Below are 19,605 nucleotides of genomic sequence, written 5' to 3'. Positions count from 1 at the left end.
TTCAACGGTCTCATCATTTGCTCGTCATATCGAGAAAACAAACTAAACTTTTCTAAAATCTCAATAGCATTCCGGACTTCAGTTATTCCAGGCTTAACGAGTTACTCCTCATGGAACATTTTTTTCTCTTGGTCATCATCATCTTGACTAATAAATTGAGCTAAAATTTCTTGTTCTGTTAAAATACCTTCGTTGGTGCTCACGTCCTAATCAAAATCGATGTAGTCGTCAGGTGTGAGACCAATTCCGATCCGCTCACCAAAGTTCGCCTGAAGGTAATTAAGATCAGTATTCAGCGTTTCATACATTTCCTCGTCATCGGTTTCAAGACATACAAAAGGGTTGTCGTCATTATTGACAGCACTTTCTGCTGCTTCGACAGAGATATCAGCCTTTCGAAAACAGTTGGTGAATGAAGCATTGGGAACAGCATCCCACGCTTTTTTCAGCATAAACATGGCGTTAAGAATAGAGAAGGTTGGTAACAGCATTTTCTTTTCCAAGGCATGTATTAGCTTTTTGACTGCGACAGAACTATATTTAGCCTTTAAAGATCGAATAATGCCTTGATCAATGGGCTGCATGACAGAAGTCGTGTTCGGTGGAAGAAATATTATTTCAACCCAATCAAGATTTTTCACGTGTGGATGATTTGCTGGACAGTTATCGATGATTAAGACAATTTTTATCTTAACTGCACCAAACTTTCTATTTAGTTCTCTCATCCATTCTTCAAAGAGCTCCGAAGACATCCAGCCTTTGTTCTGAGCCCTGTATCGACACGGCAGTTGGTGGACATTTTTGAAACATCTTGGTGATTTCTATTTTTCCTATAATGAACATAGGGAGCCTTTCACCGTAGGCGTTGCCAGCAGCCATTCCAGTAACTTACTATGCTTGCCACCAGAACACTTTTCGCCTTTTAGATGCAAAGACTTGTGTGGTAGGCATTGAATAATCCAAACTCATCGGCATTGAAGATATCTGCTAATGGATATCGAGAAAGAATCGTTGGTAGAGTAGTTTCTGACCAAGGTGCCGTCATTCCTTCAGTGACAGATTTTGATTCTCCTGCGATGTTTTTGAAAAGCTGTGCAAGTTGTTGTGGAATATATAAACAAAAAACGCAAACTTTTTTTTCTATTTCTCTAATCACCCTTCAGATGCTTGTAAGCTTTCTATACCCAACTCTTTTGCAAAGTCTGCTTTTTTTCCTTTAAAAGGGGACCATTGATGGAGATGTTTTGACTTCGTAAATTTAGCAACCATTTCATCAAAGCTCTATTCAATGCTTCGTATGTTTCTGGGCTTCTTCTCTTATTTCCTTGCAAACTACTTTGAAATGATTCCATGATTTTTACTTTCTTTTTCCAGGTGGAAAGAGTATTTTTAAGAACTCCAAATTATGCAGCTACTTCTTTTGATAAAACTCCTTTCTCAAGTTGTTGGAGTGCCTCGTATTTTGTTTTCATAGACTTTTCATTGTGCCTTCGTTTTGCTGGAAGAGTCGCCATCTTGTTGATTAATAACAAAAATGTATCCTTTGTAGTTTGAAAATAATCCTAGACCTTGATTTTGAAATCGAACATGTAAAACCGTGTTTACACTCGACGAAAGATTAGCAGAGGGAGATAAAATGGCTACTTTACGTAGTTCGATTTTCAAAAGTTCGATTTACGGGGTGATATGATCTAAAGGGACCGGAAATATGGTTTGAAATATAGAGGTATTCGAATTATGGAGTTTCGATTTAGGGGAAGTGAATCATGAGAGTTTGTTAAGGGATTTTGACGGGACCAGAAGATTTGTTCGCATTAAGGCGAGGTTCGAATTAGGGAAGTCTACTACAGTATACTCTCGATAAGTAATACACTGGGTAACTAGGACGCCCGCTATGTAGTACACTTTTTCTCGGTCCCTTGAGGCAAAAACTTCGGATAAGTGGGACATGCAATGGAATGACTTCATATTTCTTGAGACAGAAGACATTGCATTGATTTTATTTTTTTTTTTTTTTTTTATAATAATCAATATCTTATATTAAATAATTATAAACTTTACAAGTGACAAGAAAATAGCTAGCTAAACAGCAAAACAAAGTTCTCCGTTTCTCAGGCTGATATAGTACAGGCGATTGTGCGTAGTGTAATCGAGTTTCAATATATTGAAACATAAAAATTCTAGAAAATCTCTCAGTTGACAAGTTGGCTCGTTGCATTTGATATCTCGAGACAATCAACATCTACTTTTATCAACCTTCGTTTTGTATTGATTTTAATCAAAAACTTGTCAACAAATCTATTCTACACATTGGTTGTTTCTTCACGTGTGCAGTCATGCCTCAGCTAGGTCAAAAAAGGAAGCTGAAATCTACACCGATAACCAAAAGGTATGTTATACTCAAGGAAATTGATAAAGGGAAAAGTCTTACATCTGATGCTCTTAAACATGGAATGTCCAAACAAACTGTTTCAAACTGGGTTTAACAGAAGAAAAAGATTTACGAAGCTGTTAAATCGAATTCGTCAACAAAGAAGAAGCATAGATTTAAACCGTCAACATACAAACAGCTTGATGACGCTTGCTACAAATGACTGGTAAATGCAAGGGCTCAGAACATTCCTGTGTCTTCCTCGGTTTTGAAAACCAAAGATATTTGTTTTGCGAAAGAGCTAGAATTGACCGACTTTAGTGCATCAGATGGCTGGCTCGATCGTTGGAAGAAAAGAAAAAACGTATCCTTCAAAACAATATGAGGTACTTTTAACTATATTTCTTAAGTTCTTTGTTTAATACATCAACATATTCTCGCTGTCCTTTAAACATTAAGATACATGACAGAATTTTTTTCCGTTTAATGTAGTGTAATCTTATGTTATATTGAATGGATACGAAAAGTAAATGCAATTATCACCATTTCTTATTTATGAATTTAGTCTCGAAGTCCTCTTGTTCGCTAAGTTTTACAAAATATCTCTCGATAACTAGGACAAATTAAGCATTTGTATGAAAACCCTACTTACAATGAAATTCGGACAAGTAGCACGTCTGCTAAGTAGTACAAGTGTCCCACTTATCGAGAGTTTACTGTATAGCATTTTGAACGCACGGTTTTGTATTGAACTTACCACATTTTCACATGGTACCTGTATATTTTATTCTGTAAATTCCAAAAAATAAAAGATGCACAAAAATAGCAATTACGTGATTAACACGAAAAAAAATAACTCGAATTAACTAACAGCTTATAAAAACCCGATTTGGCTGAAGTGATTACACAGCAGGAAACTCAATGGACATGTTTACCATATTTTGAGAATAGATTCGTTGACATCCAGTTTTCCTTAATATCAGCCGCCTTCCAACCTGCCTTTATCGCATTAGTGAGCTGTATCAGGATGATGCTAGCATCTTTTGCATGCCAATCTAACAGAATAGAAAACGAAGTATGTGTGTGAGAGCTTTGTATTGCAATTGCTGGACATGATCTTCTAATAAAGGTCATAACTGCTGCTGTGATTAATGCAAAAAAGATGGATAAAGTACCTTATCAGACAAAACTTTGTCGGACAAAATTTTGGTCAGACAAAAATTTCGTCACCTCTAGAATTTTTCGTCACTTTTGTCCGAGAAGGTAACTTCTCTTCAATATGATTACACGGATTTTATTTGCCTGTTATAATGGGAGGTACGCCCGAGGTGAAACATTGTTTGTTAGGAATGAACAAACATATGTGCAATGATAAAAATATGACCGAAGGATGGAGAGAGTTTATTTTAGTGTGATTGTCCATTTTCACTGCCATCAACAAGGGACAACTATCAGAGTTCACGTTTAGAGAGGGATAGAAAACCTTTCAATCGGGGATTAACTAAGCAAAGAGAAACTTTATGATAAATGCAGATTTTATTTCATGAAAAAAATATGTGCACATCAAACAAAGTTTATGAGCTAGAAAATATGACCAGTACTCAGCGGTTTAGGGTGGGTTTAGAGAGAAATATATCAAACTGCTTGGAATTATAAGATACAAACAAACAACAACATCCTAATTCTAATACATATATGTTGTTTAATAAGAACAGTGCTGTGCGAGATGAGACAGATAATTAGAAATAAAATTAATAAAAAACATAATGGTGTTTAAAACTTCGTAGATTTATTGTTACTGTATCGTTGAAGGAAGTAAAAATTGTATTGTCTTGTACACTCGTCGTGGTTTACACACAGACTTTTGTATTATTCTTATCGTGGTATGCTCACAGATGCGTTTCACTTTCAATCCACAGTGAGGTGGGTTTCTTTGCCGCTCACACACAAAATGACAGTTCAGCTGCATCTTTGTTTTCTTTGTTGCTATAATAACAGGACAACACTCTGTATGAACTCTTCTTGTAGCACCAGAGGCGAACATTAGACCTCTTTTTGTGTTCTTTACAGCATCCTTTTTTTTAATTCCTCTTTCTCCACCATCACTGACATCATTTTTGCTATCGTCGCTGCCATCAATTTCTCCATCATCACCATCATCATTATCTCCATAGTCACCATCATCACCATCATCATTATCTCCATCATCACCGTCATCATTATCTCCATAGTCACCATCATCATTATCTCCATCATCGCCGTTGTCATCATTTTCATTGTCAGCCTCGTCCTCGTCCTCACCATCATTATCTCTGTAATTATCCCCATAATTACCTTTTGTATCGTCGTCCTTACTGTCTAATATTCCTTCATTCATATCTCCGTCATCTAACAACACATCGCTCAAATGCCTATTAATTTTGAAAGCGTGTGCAGATGATAAAAAACATAATAATAACATAATCCAATTCATCTTGAAAGAATCGATTTGAGTGCGATCTACAATAAAAAGAAAAAAATACAAATGGCACAAATTTTGATGTTGTTAAGACCATGCTATGAAGTTAATTAACTCACTTAAGGTATAGTTACACGTAGTCAATGTTAAGTGTATGGTTACACATTAGGCGACAAAAGAACCTTATGCCGGCAAAAGAATTGCAGTCTCTGTCGTAGTATATATAAATAATATCGTGCTATCATTGAATTCTCGGTTTGGGTTTTCATACCATGAAATAAAAATAATTAGCTAGACCAGCATTAGTTTCTTATCAGTAGTCTCACTTTATTCTGGTATAAGTTTTACGTTGCCAATGGGTAACCATACACTCAATGGTAATCAACTGCATTTTCTGAATGGCAGGATTACCATAATACATTCAATAAATATCTCAAAGATAAAATTCTTACTAAAATATTGCTGAGGTTTCAAAAAATGATTTAAAAACAATGCCTGTAAAAGTCTTCTCAAATGGTTACTTTAACTGATTGATTCGAATTGGTAATTTTTATATTAAAAATATAGTCACATCCACCGATACTAAGCTCCTTGTATTGCCGAAACCTTCTGGGTGAAAAATTTTATTTCCGCGAAATACAACTACTCTCTGACAAAATAAGTAGCATTTCATTGGTAAACTTCTATTTAGTGGACATTTTTTACAGCAAAACTATTCCGCCTGCCCTGCGATAAAAAATATCCCAACAGCTAACACAAAAACAAAAACAAAATGAGTTTTCTTTTCTCTAACCAAACAAAATAACAATTATTTTTTCTTTTCCACCAGTTTTTCAATAAATGGATATTTCTATTAAATTTACTCTTATATTTGGTCTCAATAGTGTACGCCACATTACAAGATCCAAATTTCTGTATAGAAAAGTTTGAATGCAATCCTGTTTCTTATATAATATACAGTCAGAAGTAAAACAAAATGTAGATACCTTGGTGTACTGCTCTGCTTTGTGCTCAGCAAAACTCACAAAATCACTTGTTTTGTCCGAAAAAGAATCTTCCGCTTAGAACACAAAAAATAAAACTTATCGAAATGTTGGAATGCGTTGCTACGGTTACTTCATATAGTCCGTACAAAACAACTGCTTTCATTGCAGAATAGAATTAATTGAGGCGCTTATTTTCATTAAGTGATAAAGGTACGTCCTTATTAGGCAACATCCTGTAACTACCAACAACATAGAAACTTTGCTTGTTTCATTGGTCTCTCAAATCATCTCCTGTTAAATTGCTAAAGCCCAGTGCAAACATTTTTATTTTTGGAAAACTTTTTTTCAAATTATCTAAAAAACATTTAACCCTAAGGAAATTAAAATTTTCACAACTCATAGTTTTATTATACTTCTGTCTTGAACTCGCAAGGGACCAAAAACTTGTTCGAGAAAAATACCTAAGGCGGACCACAAAGGAACCGAGATTTTAGTTCGAGATGGAGAGAAGATGAGATAGAGAGTAGTCGAGATAGAGAGATTCCATTGTACTTGAAAAAAAGAACCCTAATATTTGTTGTAGCTATTACAGAAACAGAGTATAAAATTCATTTTAAGGATGGGTGGTGTCACATGTCTAGGCTATATGTCTACAGTCAGTATACATTCTCGTCATCTGCTGATGGTTCGCAAATACAATACAATATTGTAACCCCGCTTCTGGATGAAAACGTATTTTTGGCGACTTAAAATAGTTACGAACTCTTTAAGCTTACGTCCCAAGGCAGATCACAATATCACAATAGACTTGAAATTACTGTTGCAGGATCAGGAAAGTATTTGAAAGCAAGAAGTTCTTAAAAATGATGCAGTTTAACTCTGGGAAGTTTATGAGTCGTGTCCAATATCAGGCCACTTTCTGTTACTGGGAAGCACGTGACTTTTTGTCTTATTTATCAGCGATAAAAGGCTCGACTTACACAAAATAATATCAATTCTAATAATTTTAGAAATGTTCTCTGAAGCTCGTAGTACGGTAATCCTTGCAAGGTTTTTCTTAGAATCTTTACAATCCGTTTAACTGACTTCATCACGAAGCCAAACGGAACCTTGGGTTGCTCCAGAAACCGACGCTAATTTTGTGTAAGCAGGGGTGTGATATGGATTTATGTTTACCTAGTTAAACACTCTAAAGCTTAAATAGTTTTTATAGCTAAATATATGTATTAGGAAGTAATAAACAACGGTTTGACAATAAATACATCAGAATTTTAAATTCTTAAATTTCATTAAGAACTTGACTGGAATATTAACCTACAGTTAAACATTTTCGCTTCAATATATTTACGTGGCCGTCTCTTGAATTAGGATATCGGGGAGAATTGTACGTTGGATGCAGAAGGTAAAAATCTCAAGTTTCCTGTTTTTCAACTACTTTAGGGCAGAAATTTTCGCGGTAAGAAATTTCGCGAAGTTAATTTTCGTGAATTCTACTTCTGAAAGAAATTTCACAGAAAAAATCTTCGCGAATTTTCCAAAATTTTTGGGAACAAAAACTTTCGCGAATGACAATGAATTGTAATGAAAAAATTGATTTTAAATCAAATATTTTTTTAATGAAATAACAATACTACTGTATATATTTTTTTTAGAGTTAGAGTTTTATAGCCATTTTTTTAGTTTTGATCTATTATTTCTACCCTTGTCCTTGGAGCCTTCGTTATTTAAGATTTTCGGCTTTTAAAACTTGGAAAAAACTTTCGCGATTTCTAGAAAAAGTTGATTTTTCGCGAAAATAACTTGTGCGAATTTCAGGTTAAATTTCTTACCGGGCAGAAATTTTTGCGAAAAGGGGCCAAAATCGCCAAAATTTATGCCCGCGAGAATTTCTCCCCTTAAAGTAAAAACATGGTAAAGTTACATCTGGCATTAATGTTTGCGAAAAAAAATAATGTGGATGACCTAAAAATGTATTCAAATAAATTTTTTAAAACATCGCACTTTTTCACAAATTTGCACTTTCTATTGGTCCTTAGTTAAAATTTTGGCAATGGCATAAGTATTTCAGTTTTGATAGATTCAGTGACTTTCTTTAGTTGTTTAAAATCGTTCACCATCTTCCAATATTCTAAGAATTGAACATATTCAATCCAAACGTTGTTCGAAGTGAATGCTTTATATTTTAGGAAATGTACAACGAAGATCTAGTATAACATAGCCATGAGGCTTTTGCGGTACCCACTGGTGTTATTCCATGAATTTGCACCGTTCTTAGGATAGATTTATCTGTTTAAAATTTCTACTTGTTTAGGCTTGGTTCTCACCTGGCACTAAGGAGCACTAAAATTGAGCACTAAAGAGCACTGGAAGATGAGCGTCTGTTTTAAAGTGATTCACACTATAAGAGGAAAATCTAAATATAAGAACTCTTTTCAGCATGAAACGTAGAAAAAGAAGGGTTTTTTTGCTGCTGCTTTTGCTACGTTTACAAAAGTTGAAACACAATTTGAAGAAAAAAGGATTTTGGATACGTCCAATATTCAGGCTACAAAATGAAAAAGGGGAATAAAGCGCAGAAAAATTTCTAACACATTCTGCTAGCCGTTTATCCTCTGCTATGCATGAAGGTTGGTTACGTTTCGATTTCTCCAACGACATTTTCCTCTGTCTTGAAACAAACACAGAAGCACACACAGAATATCTATATTACAATACCCGTATACGTCTGTCTGTCACGCAAAATAGTAGCTTAGCTGCGCAGGTAGCGAGACGCACGTGATGCGGTATAAAAAGGACGGGCGAACCCGTGGATTTTTCCACGGGCTAACGACTAGTATTCACAATTCACACTGTATTTCATCATTTGGAAATCATGTTCTGCACAGAATACTTCTGCACGAATGTCGGCACCTTTGATCTCAGAAGAAAACAATAAAACGAGCACTAGAATCTAGTGCTGTTATCAAAAATTTTTGATAACAGCACTAAGCCTTAGTGCTCATGCACTAAGACTTAGTGCTCATAAGTGCTCGAAAAACAGCACTAATGAGCGACATGGGCACTAAGTAGCGTTGAAACTGATTCTGACTTATAAAAAAGCAGAGATATCGCTCGTTAGTGCTCCTTAGTGCCAGGCACTAAATATACCTTTTCGGTGAAAAAAAAGTCGGCAAAGAAATTATTCGCAAAAATAAAAAGTCGGCAAAAATATTACTCACTTGGAGTTGGACAAAATTTAGTCACTCTTTGTCGACTAAATTTTTGAATTTACTTACTTTTTGCCGACCAATTTTTAAACGAAAATGTTCAAGAAAGTTTAGATTTTAATAAAAAATAAAACAACAACAACAAAAATGGTTATAGGTATATAAAAAAAGTTTAAGTTTAGTCCATTTTAAGAATGATTAAATACAACTGATAAAAATTAGCATCAAGAAAAAACGGCAAAAAAGTGTTCGGCAAAAATTTTTGTCCGTAAAAAATCAGCAAAAAGTGGTGTTTAACAAAAAAATTTAAAAAACGATATCGGCAAAATAATTTTGTCCGAAGAAAGAGGCGGCAAAAAAGTTAGGTCGGAAAAAAAGTCGGAAAAAAAGTTTCGTCAGTAATAAAAAAGTCGAAAAAGTTTTAGACGGCAAAAAATACACTTTTTGCCGACTTTTTTTAATGATATACCAAGCAAATACACTTTTTATTATTATCATATTTTCTTCTTAAATTTAAAATCTTGACATACATTGGTTGGTGAGGCTATGTCAATCTAGTCAAAAAAAAGTACTGCCAACAACATACAAGGAGTCATTCAATAATTACGTAAGATCCAAATTTGCCCTTTTTACCACCACCCCCTCCCCCCATTTCTTCCTCGCATCGCATAATCTACAATCCCGGACTTAATTTATTCGAAAAGAGGGCCGAATTTCATAGTTCATCCCACAGTTGTAAACACTGTTTCTACAAAAGACAAAGGCATTACGAACTTGTCAAAGTTCCCTTGTCAATGATCGCAAACGGACTTAGGACTATTTGGTTAGTTTCAAATTCTTTACACATACTAATTCTTGCTGATGTCAGCACACCCTGTTTCCCCGAGTTTCAGCACCTTAGCCGGCCGTCGTGTGGATCTTTCCGAAATGCGGACATAGCAGAAACTGCCAGTAACGCATTTTCGACGCTATTTACCTGGCTTACACATTTCCCAACGTGAGAGTTTTGACAAAGCGATTTCACTTGGCCAGTTCGAGAAATAGCCAGAAATCGGCCTTGTCCAATAATATTATGTCCAGGATTGTAGTATCACCGACCCCCCCCCCCTGTTAAATAATATCTTGAATCATCTATTTATTTTCTATGGTACCAAAAACTTTCATGTAACATGGGGGAGGGGGCACCTATTAGCTAAAGTCCCCGGTCAGGACCAAAAAGTAATTTAAAGTTGTTTAAAGTAACTTTTGCTTCTCCAAATAATCAAAATATTTTTGTAATTTTTTACTTATGTATGTGAAATGATTTTCAAAATGGATGTCAAAAAAAGTAAGTTTAAATCTTTGAAATAATTTTAAACGTTGGTTATTAGAACATATTAGAAACTCTTACAAAGTATTTTTCTTAAACATTCCAAAGTTTAAAAAAGGCTCAACCTAAGATTATTACGAGACATATTTCCAAAACAAATTCTCTGTTACATAACGATATGACGAAAGCTTTTATAACCCAAAAAGATTTAAAACATTTAATGTCAGCGCAAAAACAGGACTCTTGGGAACTTTGCTACAAATATTCTTTCCCTTGCTCTTCATCGCCTGTTTTCATACATCTAATCATCTCTTTAGAGAGGGCCACTTTGTAAAAGTCTTAACCCATGTGCTGAATCAGAAATGTGCGGTGACGCTTGCAATGATCATGGATATACATGTGGTAAGGTTTGCTCTTCTTCTTTACCTTTATTTTAGATTAATTTTTTCAATATTTTGAAAATAAAAATCACTTCTTTTGCTAGACTCTTAATGCATGTCACTCATTACGCAGGCCTTTAAAGTTTGTTATTTTTAACTTCTTTTCGTTATAGCAGAGTGGGAGGGAGGATAAAGGCATTAAAAAGGCTGGAGCTTACTTTGATAGGCGTCATTTTTAAATTGGCTCAACGGAGTTCTAAAAAGTATAATTTCACAAGTTTTATTTTGCATGATTAGAAATATTTAATTAAAAAATAAAGTCAACTTGTGGAGCTTACATATTTCGCAATTGCTTCAATCTTGCACTACCAGTCTAATTACTGCTTTCCAGGAGGAAAGCAGTAATTAGATTGGCGAAGACAGTAGCGTGGCATATTGATCAAACGTCTTAAAAAAACAAATAAACTTCGAAAAACTGCTCGTTTTTTGTTTTGTTTGACCTTGTTCTTCACTGCATATAGGTTGTTTTTTTTTTCTTTGTGTATTTTACCCACATGTAACATTTTCTAAATCATTCTTACGTCACACGATGGAAATCTATAAAAAGGAACTATGTTTTTTTTCTAGTGGAGTTGCAGAATGTTGCTTATCTAAAACTAAATTTTCTAACCGATATGCTATAGACGGAGACATCAGCAGCACTCACTTTGCATCAACAGAATCAAAAAAGACAATTTTGGATAAGACTTGACCTGCAAAGTACATACCATGTCTTATATATTAGAGTTTGGCGACATCACATTTATTCAAATGTAAATCTAAGAATTGGTATTCAAATTCGTGAAATCGGAGTATAGGGTTACAAAGCTTAAGAGATTACTTTCCCTGCACGTCGCTTTAATTTATTTATTTATTTAATTTAATACATTTAATACAACATTACATTTAATACAACATCCTTCGCACAGGAAAAACTTTGATCTTTATTGAAATAGTCACAGTCTACAAAGAGTTTAAACATCACCTTCCGAACACCACTAAAAGGTTGTTATATTTTCTGTCTCATTCTTCGGTTCTATCACTGCTTCGGGCAGTTAGTGAACTTAGTGAATCTCTCTGAGTAGTTTCTCTGCGCATTATGCGAATTATTTTATGTTTTGATTACCTAGCTACCGTACGATACAATTTTGTTGTTTTTATTTGATAGTTGTTATTGTAAAAAAATATTACTGTTGCCCGATTTGAAAAGGAAAAAATCAATGGTTGTATTTTTTTATTTTTAAAAAAGTCTTTGTCATCCCCCGAAATAGATTCGCGTCAAAATTACTTAGCATTGCTCTCAGCTAAAATTAATTAAATTTATTTCCCGCTAGAATGTTTCCCTAGGGCGATCGGGCTAGACTGAACAGACATTGTTTTCCGTATTTTGCAAAATGTTTTTTTAGGCACTTATGGCCGGGGCAAACGATTCCAACATTCCATCCAACACAGATCCAACACCCATGTTAGATAAATGTTGGAATCATTTGAACGAATTTAAAATTTATAAAAAAAGAAAAAATGACGTTAAAAGAAGAAAAAAATAGTTGGATAAAGTTGGATGAACGTTTGTTCGCCACCAAACTTTTCATCCAACTTTTGCCTTTTTTTCTCGCTCGATTTTCCTGTTGGAATCGTTTGAACGCTTTTCGTCCAACATTTGAATGATGATGACGTCAATCGAAAGAAAATCGAATATTTTGTTGCAAGAAATCGTAGCGTTAATGCAAGTCGTTCATTTGATAGTATAGGACGATTTCCTCCATGTGTTCTTTCTTGGAGGGAAATGAGATCGTCAATGTGACTCAAAACAATCTCAAAATTTTCCACGCTCAATCTAAACATCTGCTTGAACAACATCCGATCCTCCACTATCAACTCCTTGACCAAAGTCTCTTTTGACCCACTCTCTTGTTTACCCCTTCAAGACTTTTCGTTATCAGAATCAGCGAATTCTGATAAAATAATTAGGAGGAACATGTCGCCGCCATGTTTAGTTTGAAATGACTAAGTAGAGCATAATGAATGAATGAACGACATTGTTGGATAAAGCTAATGTTGGATGTTACGATTAAACGCTTTAAAGGGTATCCAACATTCATCCAACATTTGTCCAACAATTGCCCAACAATTCATTTTTGATGTTGGATGGACTGTTGAAATCGTTTGCCCGGCCTTTAGTTTAGTGACAATGAATGTGTACGATTCACAATAATTATAATAAATTTGCTACGTCATAATGTTAGAAAAAATTTTCTGACATTATTCTCTTTGTCTAAAGTACCTTTGAACGAACTAACTTTGGCGGGTTTTTTAGAGATTCGGGTATAAAAATTTGGTTGTAGAAAAAAAGAATTAAAGAAATGCTGAGGTAGAAAATAAGGTAGAAATCGCTTGGTTGGAAAGACTTTCCAATCACCCTACGTTTAAATCTTTAAAAAAATAGTACCCGCGAAAGTTAACATACTTTTAATTGATATTTTGTGTTATTTTACCTTTATGACCAGTTTTATTTATTGTACAGTAGAATTCGTGAAACCAAAACTGTTGTACCTCTAACCGTTATCCAAATCGAATTCAGTCTTTTTCAGAGTAAACATCTTGTATTTTAAAAACTCGTTTGTACATCGTAAGAAAATGCTTTTTCAGTAAGAGATCGACTCGAGTGAGTTCAGCTGTGGGCTTGTAGATAAATAAAGATAAACTTTAAATTGTTTGCAAAATGTTGTTCGTCTTTATTCTCTAAACTTATCTACTGCTACATGTGTTGATTCCTTTTATTTAATAAGAAGCAATTAGCTACTTTAGTCCGGTGTTTTTCTATTATGTTTCAATAATCGAATCAATCAATTGTTTAAATGTAAAGACAATACACAGCTTTCATTTTTTGGCATTAAATGTTAAGTCCATTTTGTACCAAGACATGACTATATACCCAAAGTTTAAATTTGTACCATTAATTGCTGTGTTTTTTAAGTAATACAAGAAGCCCAGGGGCTTGAAAATTTCCGCCATTAGCCTAAAAGATTTTAAAGTTTGAAGTTGATCTTGAAAACGGAGAATTATGGGGTGAACAAATCATTGAGAATTCTCAATTATTATTGTAACTAGCCTGCAATGTTAAAATACAACTCAATAAATAAAAAATAAAATGCAAAATTGTACAGAAAGAAAGAAATGACGTAACATCAAAGATGGCGCATTATAAGACGATCTTCATTATGCTACACTGCACGAGTTTTAACGTTCGATAGCATATAAACCTTAAAATAAAGTATTGTTCATTGGATAATAAAAAAATCTGTTGCACTGTTAGGATTCTTATTGGCTTAAAACTCATTTTAGCCTCGCTCTCAGAAAAAAATCTTTAGCCTGGATAATTTTCGGGCGTCCAGCCTAGCTGTGCTGTCTCTATCTATATCCCTATCTCTCTATCTATCTTCTCACACGATATTAAAGATTCCGCCTTCGCTGGTGGAAATCAATTATCCTTTATAACATTTATGTCCGAATCTTTGGTTCTATTAAAATTCGTAATTACTGTGCAACCATTGTAGAGCTCTATATAAATTTGTTGCGCAATATCTTGCGTCGCTCTATTTTACAATATTTGCTTCTAATAAGAAAATCAGATCTTAAACTGGTGTGCACTAGTGGTTTAACAACTGTGTTAGTGGAAACCAACATTAAGTACGTGATAATAAGAAACTAAGGGTATAAACAGCTAATCTCAAAATGTTGGATAAACTTCATTTTAATTTCCTCAACTATAATATCCCATATGGAATTGACCCTGAAAACAATTCTAATTTTACTTCAATTGCAAAAATGAATAGCCGCGAAATTTATGGTAAACTATCATCCGCTAAAATTAATACTATAAATGTAATTTTTAAACTCGTAAAATAAGTACCCGCGGTAATTCGTATTATTTAGTTTTCATGCAAACAATTTACAGAATTGGAATTGCACATTTTTATTGACAGGTAAATATTTCTATGACTTATGACTGAGTACAAAAACATGTTTTGTTTTATGTAAGTAGAATTGGGCAGCTAACATTTTAAACGGACATATTTTGGTATGACGATGATGCCTATACAAAATGAAATATCATTTAGAAGAATTGATCTTTAATACGATTTCATTTGTAGAAATTAAATTGATTGTTTTTTATGCACGCCTAATTAATTTATTTTATGAGATAGCCTGCAACCGAATTACTGGGTTTTACAACATGGAAAGGGCGGTTTGAGTAATAAATAATGATAAATAGAAACCTTTTTTGTTACAGCACAATAAAAAATTTAATGTAGCCATCTTAAACGTACTATTGTTTGAGGTACTGACATTTTAACGAATTTCGTAAATTTTAGGCAAAACCACGTTAATATAAAAAACACAAAAAAAGCGCGGGAAAAATGCGGGATTATAACTATCTCAGGTTCAAATTTACAACAACAACCCATTCGTGGTTTTCCAACTCAACAAATCTCATTCCCATATCAACTATCCTAAGATCACTTTCGTTATTTTATGGTTTAGTTTAATACTGAAAATCTCTCTCTTTACACCAGCCTCGTCCCGAGGACTTGTAAGGCTTTTTATAATTTGACAGCCTGAACAAGGTCTTTCAAATACAAAAAGCATAAGAAGGCGTGGGGAAGAGGTTGTTTTAAAATTTGCAACAAACAGAAAAATTGGAAGATATTCTGGAAGTCAGTATTCCTACAACCTCACAATAAATATATTGAGACTACTTTTTTCTAGCGCCATCCTGCCCCCTAATTCAGTGTTGTTCCAACGCAAGTCTTCACAGAGCCTCAACTTGTGGGGAGGCGGATTCATGTGAGGTTTAGAACTTTTAAAATGTCATTGAAAATTTGTTGGTTTGCTATCCTCCCTCTCGTTAAAAAAGCATACTGATAGTTATTTTAATTTTTTCTCCGTTGTCCGCCGACATGGGTAAGTTTGAATGCCTGCCGCAACAAGCAAATAAGACATCACATGAAGTAAAACTTTGACTTTAGAACACGAAAGAAGCTATTTAAAACCATTTTTAAAATGTCAGTAAAGAGGGTAAACAGAACCATAATCTGCAAAAAAGTTCTCAAATCTATTGCGCCTTCTACAACCCTCCTCCAATTATATTGGGACGAGGTGTGAAATTTCAAAGTTCGGCCCACAAGCAATTAAATATACTTCTTTCAAACTAAATTCACGCAATTTGAACTTTATCTAAATTAAATTCCAGGGTTTTGTGTCCGTAGAGTGGATTACTGTGAAAGAAGAGGTGTCGTGTTAAAAGCATTTTACATGCTGTTTACCAAACTTAAGTTTGACTGATTGTTTTTTTTCCACGAAGTGCGAAAAAAAACATTTTGCGAAAAGTAATTTTCGCGTTTCAGTCATGCCAAGATATTTCGCGAAGTTTTCTTTCGCAACTGATTTATTTCAAGGTTTTTTGCGAAGAATTATTATCACGAATCTAGTACTTTTGCGCAATTTTAATTTGTTTAGGCCTTTTTGCCAGCTGACCAACTACAAGAAAAAGAAAATTTACTGATAAAAACTATTTTTTTTAAAAGTTAAAGCCCGGGGCAAATCGGTCAACATTCTCGTCAACATTGTGAGCAACATGTTGATACGATTTGATATACCTCGTTAACATTTTCGTCAACATTTACTTATAAAAACTAGTTTTTCCAAAAGTTAAATCCCGAGGCAAATCGGTCAACATTCTCGTCAACATTTTGAGCAACTACATTCTACTGAAACGTGACCATTCATTCTCTTTTTTCAAAATGGCGGAGAAGGAAGCTGCAGCAAGTTTATTGCTGGCATTGGTAATAGATGACGATAAAGAAAGAAAGCGAGGCCCTACCAGAAAATGGATTCAAAGAAGGGAAGAGAAAGGACGCAATGATAACCTCGTCCAGGAGTAGAGAAACGATGGAAAAAATGAATTTGATCTTATTTTCATGCAAGTCGTGTATACACTCGAAAAAAAAACATTAGAATTCGTGCTAGAACATTCGAATTTGCAGTTTAATGATTCGAAAATACTGAAAGATGTTGCGAGAAATGTTGATGGTTATAGCAAATCGTAGCAACATATAAAACTCATCAATAATGTTGATCAACATTTATAAAAAGTTAATAAATGTTAATCAACATTTTTAGATTAGATTTTCTTCGTCAACATGTTGACGGGTAATGTTGCTCAAGAAGTTGCCTCGATTTGCCCCGGCTTAAGCGGAATAACTTTTAGCGAAAAAAAATTTTTGTAACTTCGCAAAGATTTATTTTCGAGAATTGATCTGTCTAAGAATCTTCGCGCAGATAATTTTTTTAGTTTACAAGGCCAGTTTCTCTAACGGAGTGATCGCGTAACACAGTACAAAGCAAATTAGGAACTAAAATGGCAGAAGAAAGTGCCTTTTAAATTATACAGAGAATATAAAAACACAAGTAGCTACACAACTCTTTAGACATTCAGTGATTACACTCCCACACCACAAGTGAAAATAGAGTAAGCAAAGTTTTAAAAGGGGATGATCCAGTTGATTCACTGGATGTTCACATGGACATAGGCCAAATACAAAATACCGGGCGACAGAGACATAGGCAATTTTAAAAACAAGAACTAAGAACACACACAGAAACTTATAAAAAAAACCTGAGTAGGATAAAAACACAACTGAAAACACAACTAAGAAACAACAATATCCAAAAACTAACTCACTTTTTGTGAACCACATAACACAGAAATCATATAAGATAACACTAACAATACAACAGAGAACTCAAAAAACTTCCTCTTACGTGCGATATAAACATGAACGGCACGATAGTCCCAAGGGGAACAAGAAGACTGCATGAGATCAGCCCATACTAATTATCTCGAAAACATATCGAAGGAGAGCGCATGTGTTGCCTACATACATGAGATCAGCCCATACTAGTCATCTCGAAAACATATCGAAGGAGAGCGCATGTGTTGCCTACATACAGCACCAACAACAAAATATACAAACCCCAACCTCGATCCCAGGGCTTTTTTTCTCTTTTTGATCACTTATATCAAAGAGAGAAAAAAAGCCCTGGGATCGAGGTTGATACTCTCTCAGAGTCTTGGCGACACTGACTGAAACAATGTGTTCGAACACTATGGCATCTGTGGTGTTAGCCTATGGTTTTATTCATTTTTTAAAAAAAGTTAGCAGTTTGTCACTGTCTCCCACCCAGGGTTCGGTTCTGGGGCCCCTGCTTTTTTATTATACATCACCGACTTCCATAAATCTATAATATATTGAACGATTAACCTTTTTGCTGAAGATAGGATACTCCTGTGCTGCAAGTCCCTAAAATCATTGTCCAAAACAGTTGACATTTTTTTAAAGTGTTTATCTGTTTGGTTACATACACAAACAAAAAATAAACACAAACGTATATATATATTAATTTTAAAGGGAAGCTTTAAGGATGCAATGTAAAAAAACACACCTCTGTAGTATTTACTTATTTCAATTAACGAGACACGAAATTAATCCGGATTTTAATTAGATGCCTCGTTAATTTCTGGAATAAGGTAGGTGTTTTTACCGGCAAAAAATAAACCATGCACTGATTTTATTTATCGTCATCACCAACATCATCACGAACATCATCATCATCATCATCATCACCGCCGTCACAATCATCACTATCACCACCACCACCACCAATCCCATCAACATCATTATTAACATCACCATCACCACTAGTTGCCACCATTATTACTATTCCCCACCACAACCATTAGCACCATCATTAACATCACCATCATCACTATTATTCACCACCGCCACCACCACCATCAACATTACCACAACTATTAACATCACTATCACCACTATTATTCACCACCACTACCATCATCAAAAACGAATAATCGCCATCATCTCCAACAGTGATGTTATGCCACACGTTTTTTTTTATAAGCAATTAAATTTCCAAAATGAGGCTTAAGGATGCTTATGAAAATTACTTCTTTAGGCTCAATATATGCTTAGGTTATGCTCAATGGCAAAGAGGTTTATTGGAATATGCTATGGAATATGAAAAACACATGATCAGGCTCAAAATATGCGTATTTGAAGACATAAAGAATAAAAAGAAAATCTGCTCACGAAACACAAAACATAAAAACTAGCATCTTCTCAGGCTTCACATAATGTTAAGCATCTGCTTAAAAAGAACCAAATTTAAGCCTACGAATGCTTATATATAAAAAACATGTATTAGGGCTTGGATTTTTCAAATTATAATGTTCCTTAAAGAAAGTTCTTAAATTTCCCAAGGAGAACGTTTTTGTTGAGTTCACTGAAGAAGATGATAGCTCATTATACATTTTATTTAATGTTAAACTACGCTATCTTTGACAAAAAAGTCTTCCCTTTTGTGCTTAACTCAGCCTGCCAATGTTTCTGAAGTGTTTTTTTAAATTTAGGGAATTTAAGCCTCATGTTTCTTATAAAAAAGGCGTGTAATCTTTTGACAGTTACGTTGCTTTTAAAATACGTGAAGTGACCAGTTTTATCTTCTGTTAGTAAAAGGTGACCAAATTTTCGGGTATAGCTACCAAAATATTTTTATTAATAAGGTAGCTTCGTAGATGCATGAACGAAAAAGTACCACTGACGTAGTGCCGTCGGTATACATATCAACTTCATAAAACCAAAAATACCAACCTCGTTCCCAACACCTTTTTGTCTTTTCCATTACAAGGACGGCGAGACGTATCGCCCGACACCCATCCGATGTCAGAAAAGATACAAGATGTCCTGGGGACGAGGTTGCAAAAATACAGCAATG

The 19,605-nt window shown here is 34.5% G+C and overlaps 2 protein-coding genes across 2 annotated transcripts; both read right to left on the bottom strand.

Annotated features, from left to right (window-relative positions):
• Positions 1–206: 206 nt before the first annotated feature.
• Positions 207–725, bottom strand: LOC130612800 (tigger transposable element-derived protein 4-like). Its single transcript, XM_057434152.1, has one exon. It carries the CDS (start codon positions 723–725, stop codon positions 207–209), a length of 519 nt encoding a protein of 172 aa, XP_057290135.1.
• A 3,136-nt stretch (positions 726–3,861) lies between these two features.
• Positions 3,862–5,974, bottom strand: LOC130612173 (S-antigen protein-like). The gene is made up of 2 exons (XM_057433471.1): positions 5,816–5,974; positions 3,862–4,870 (listed from the first exon to the last, which is right to left on the bottom strand). The coding sequence occupies exon 2, from the start codon at positions 4,842–4,844 to the stop codon at positions 4,167–4,169; it is 678 nt and encodes a 225-aa protein (XP_057289454.1). The 5' UTR covers positions 4,845–4,870; positions 5,816–5,974; the 3' UTR covers positions 3,862–4,166.
• Between the last annotated feature and the right edge of the window lie 13,631 nt (positions 5,975–19,605).

This window comes from Hydractinia symbiolongicarpus, chromosome 10 (genome assembly GCF_029227915.1).
Source record: "Hydractinia symbiolongicarpus strain clone_291-10 chromosome 10, HSymV2.1, whole genome shotgun sequence".
NCBI lineage: Eukaryota > Metazoa > Cnidaria > Hydrozoa > Anthoathecata > Hydractiniidae > Hydractinia > Hydractinia symbiolongicarpus.
Note: the sequence above shows the minus strand (reverse complement) of the source record. Positions and strands in the feature narration are given on the sequence as shown.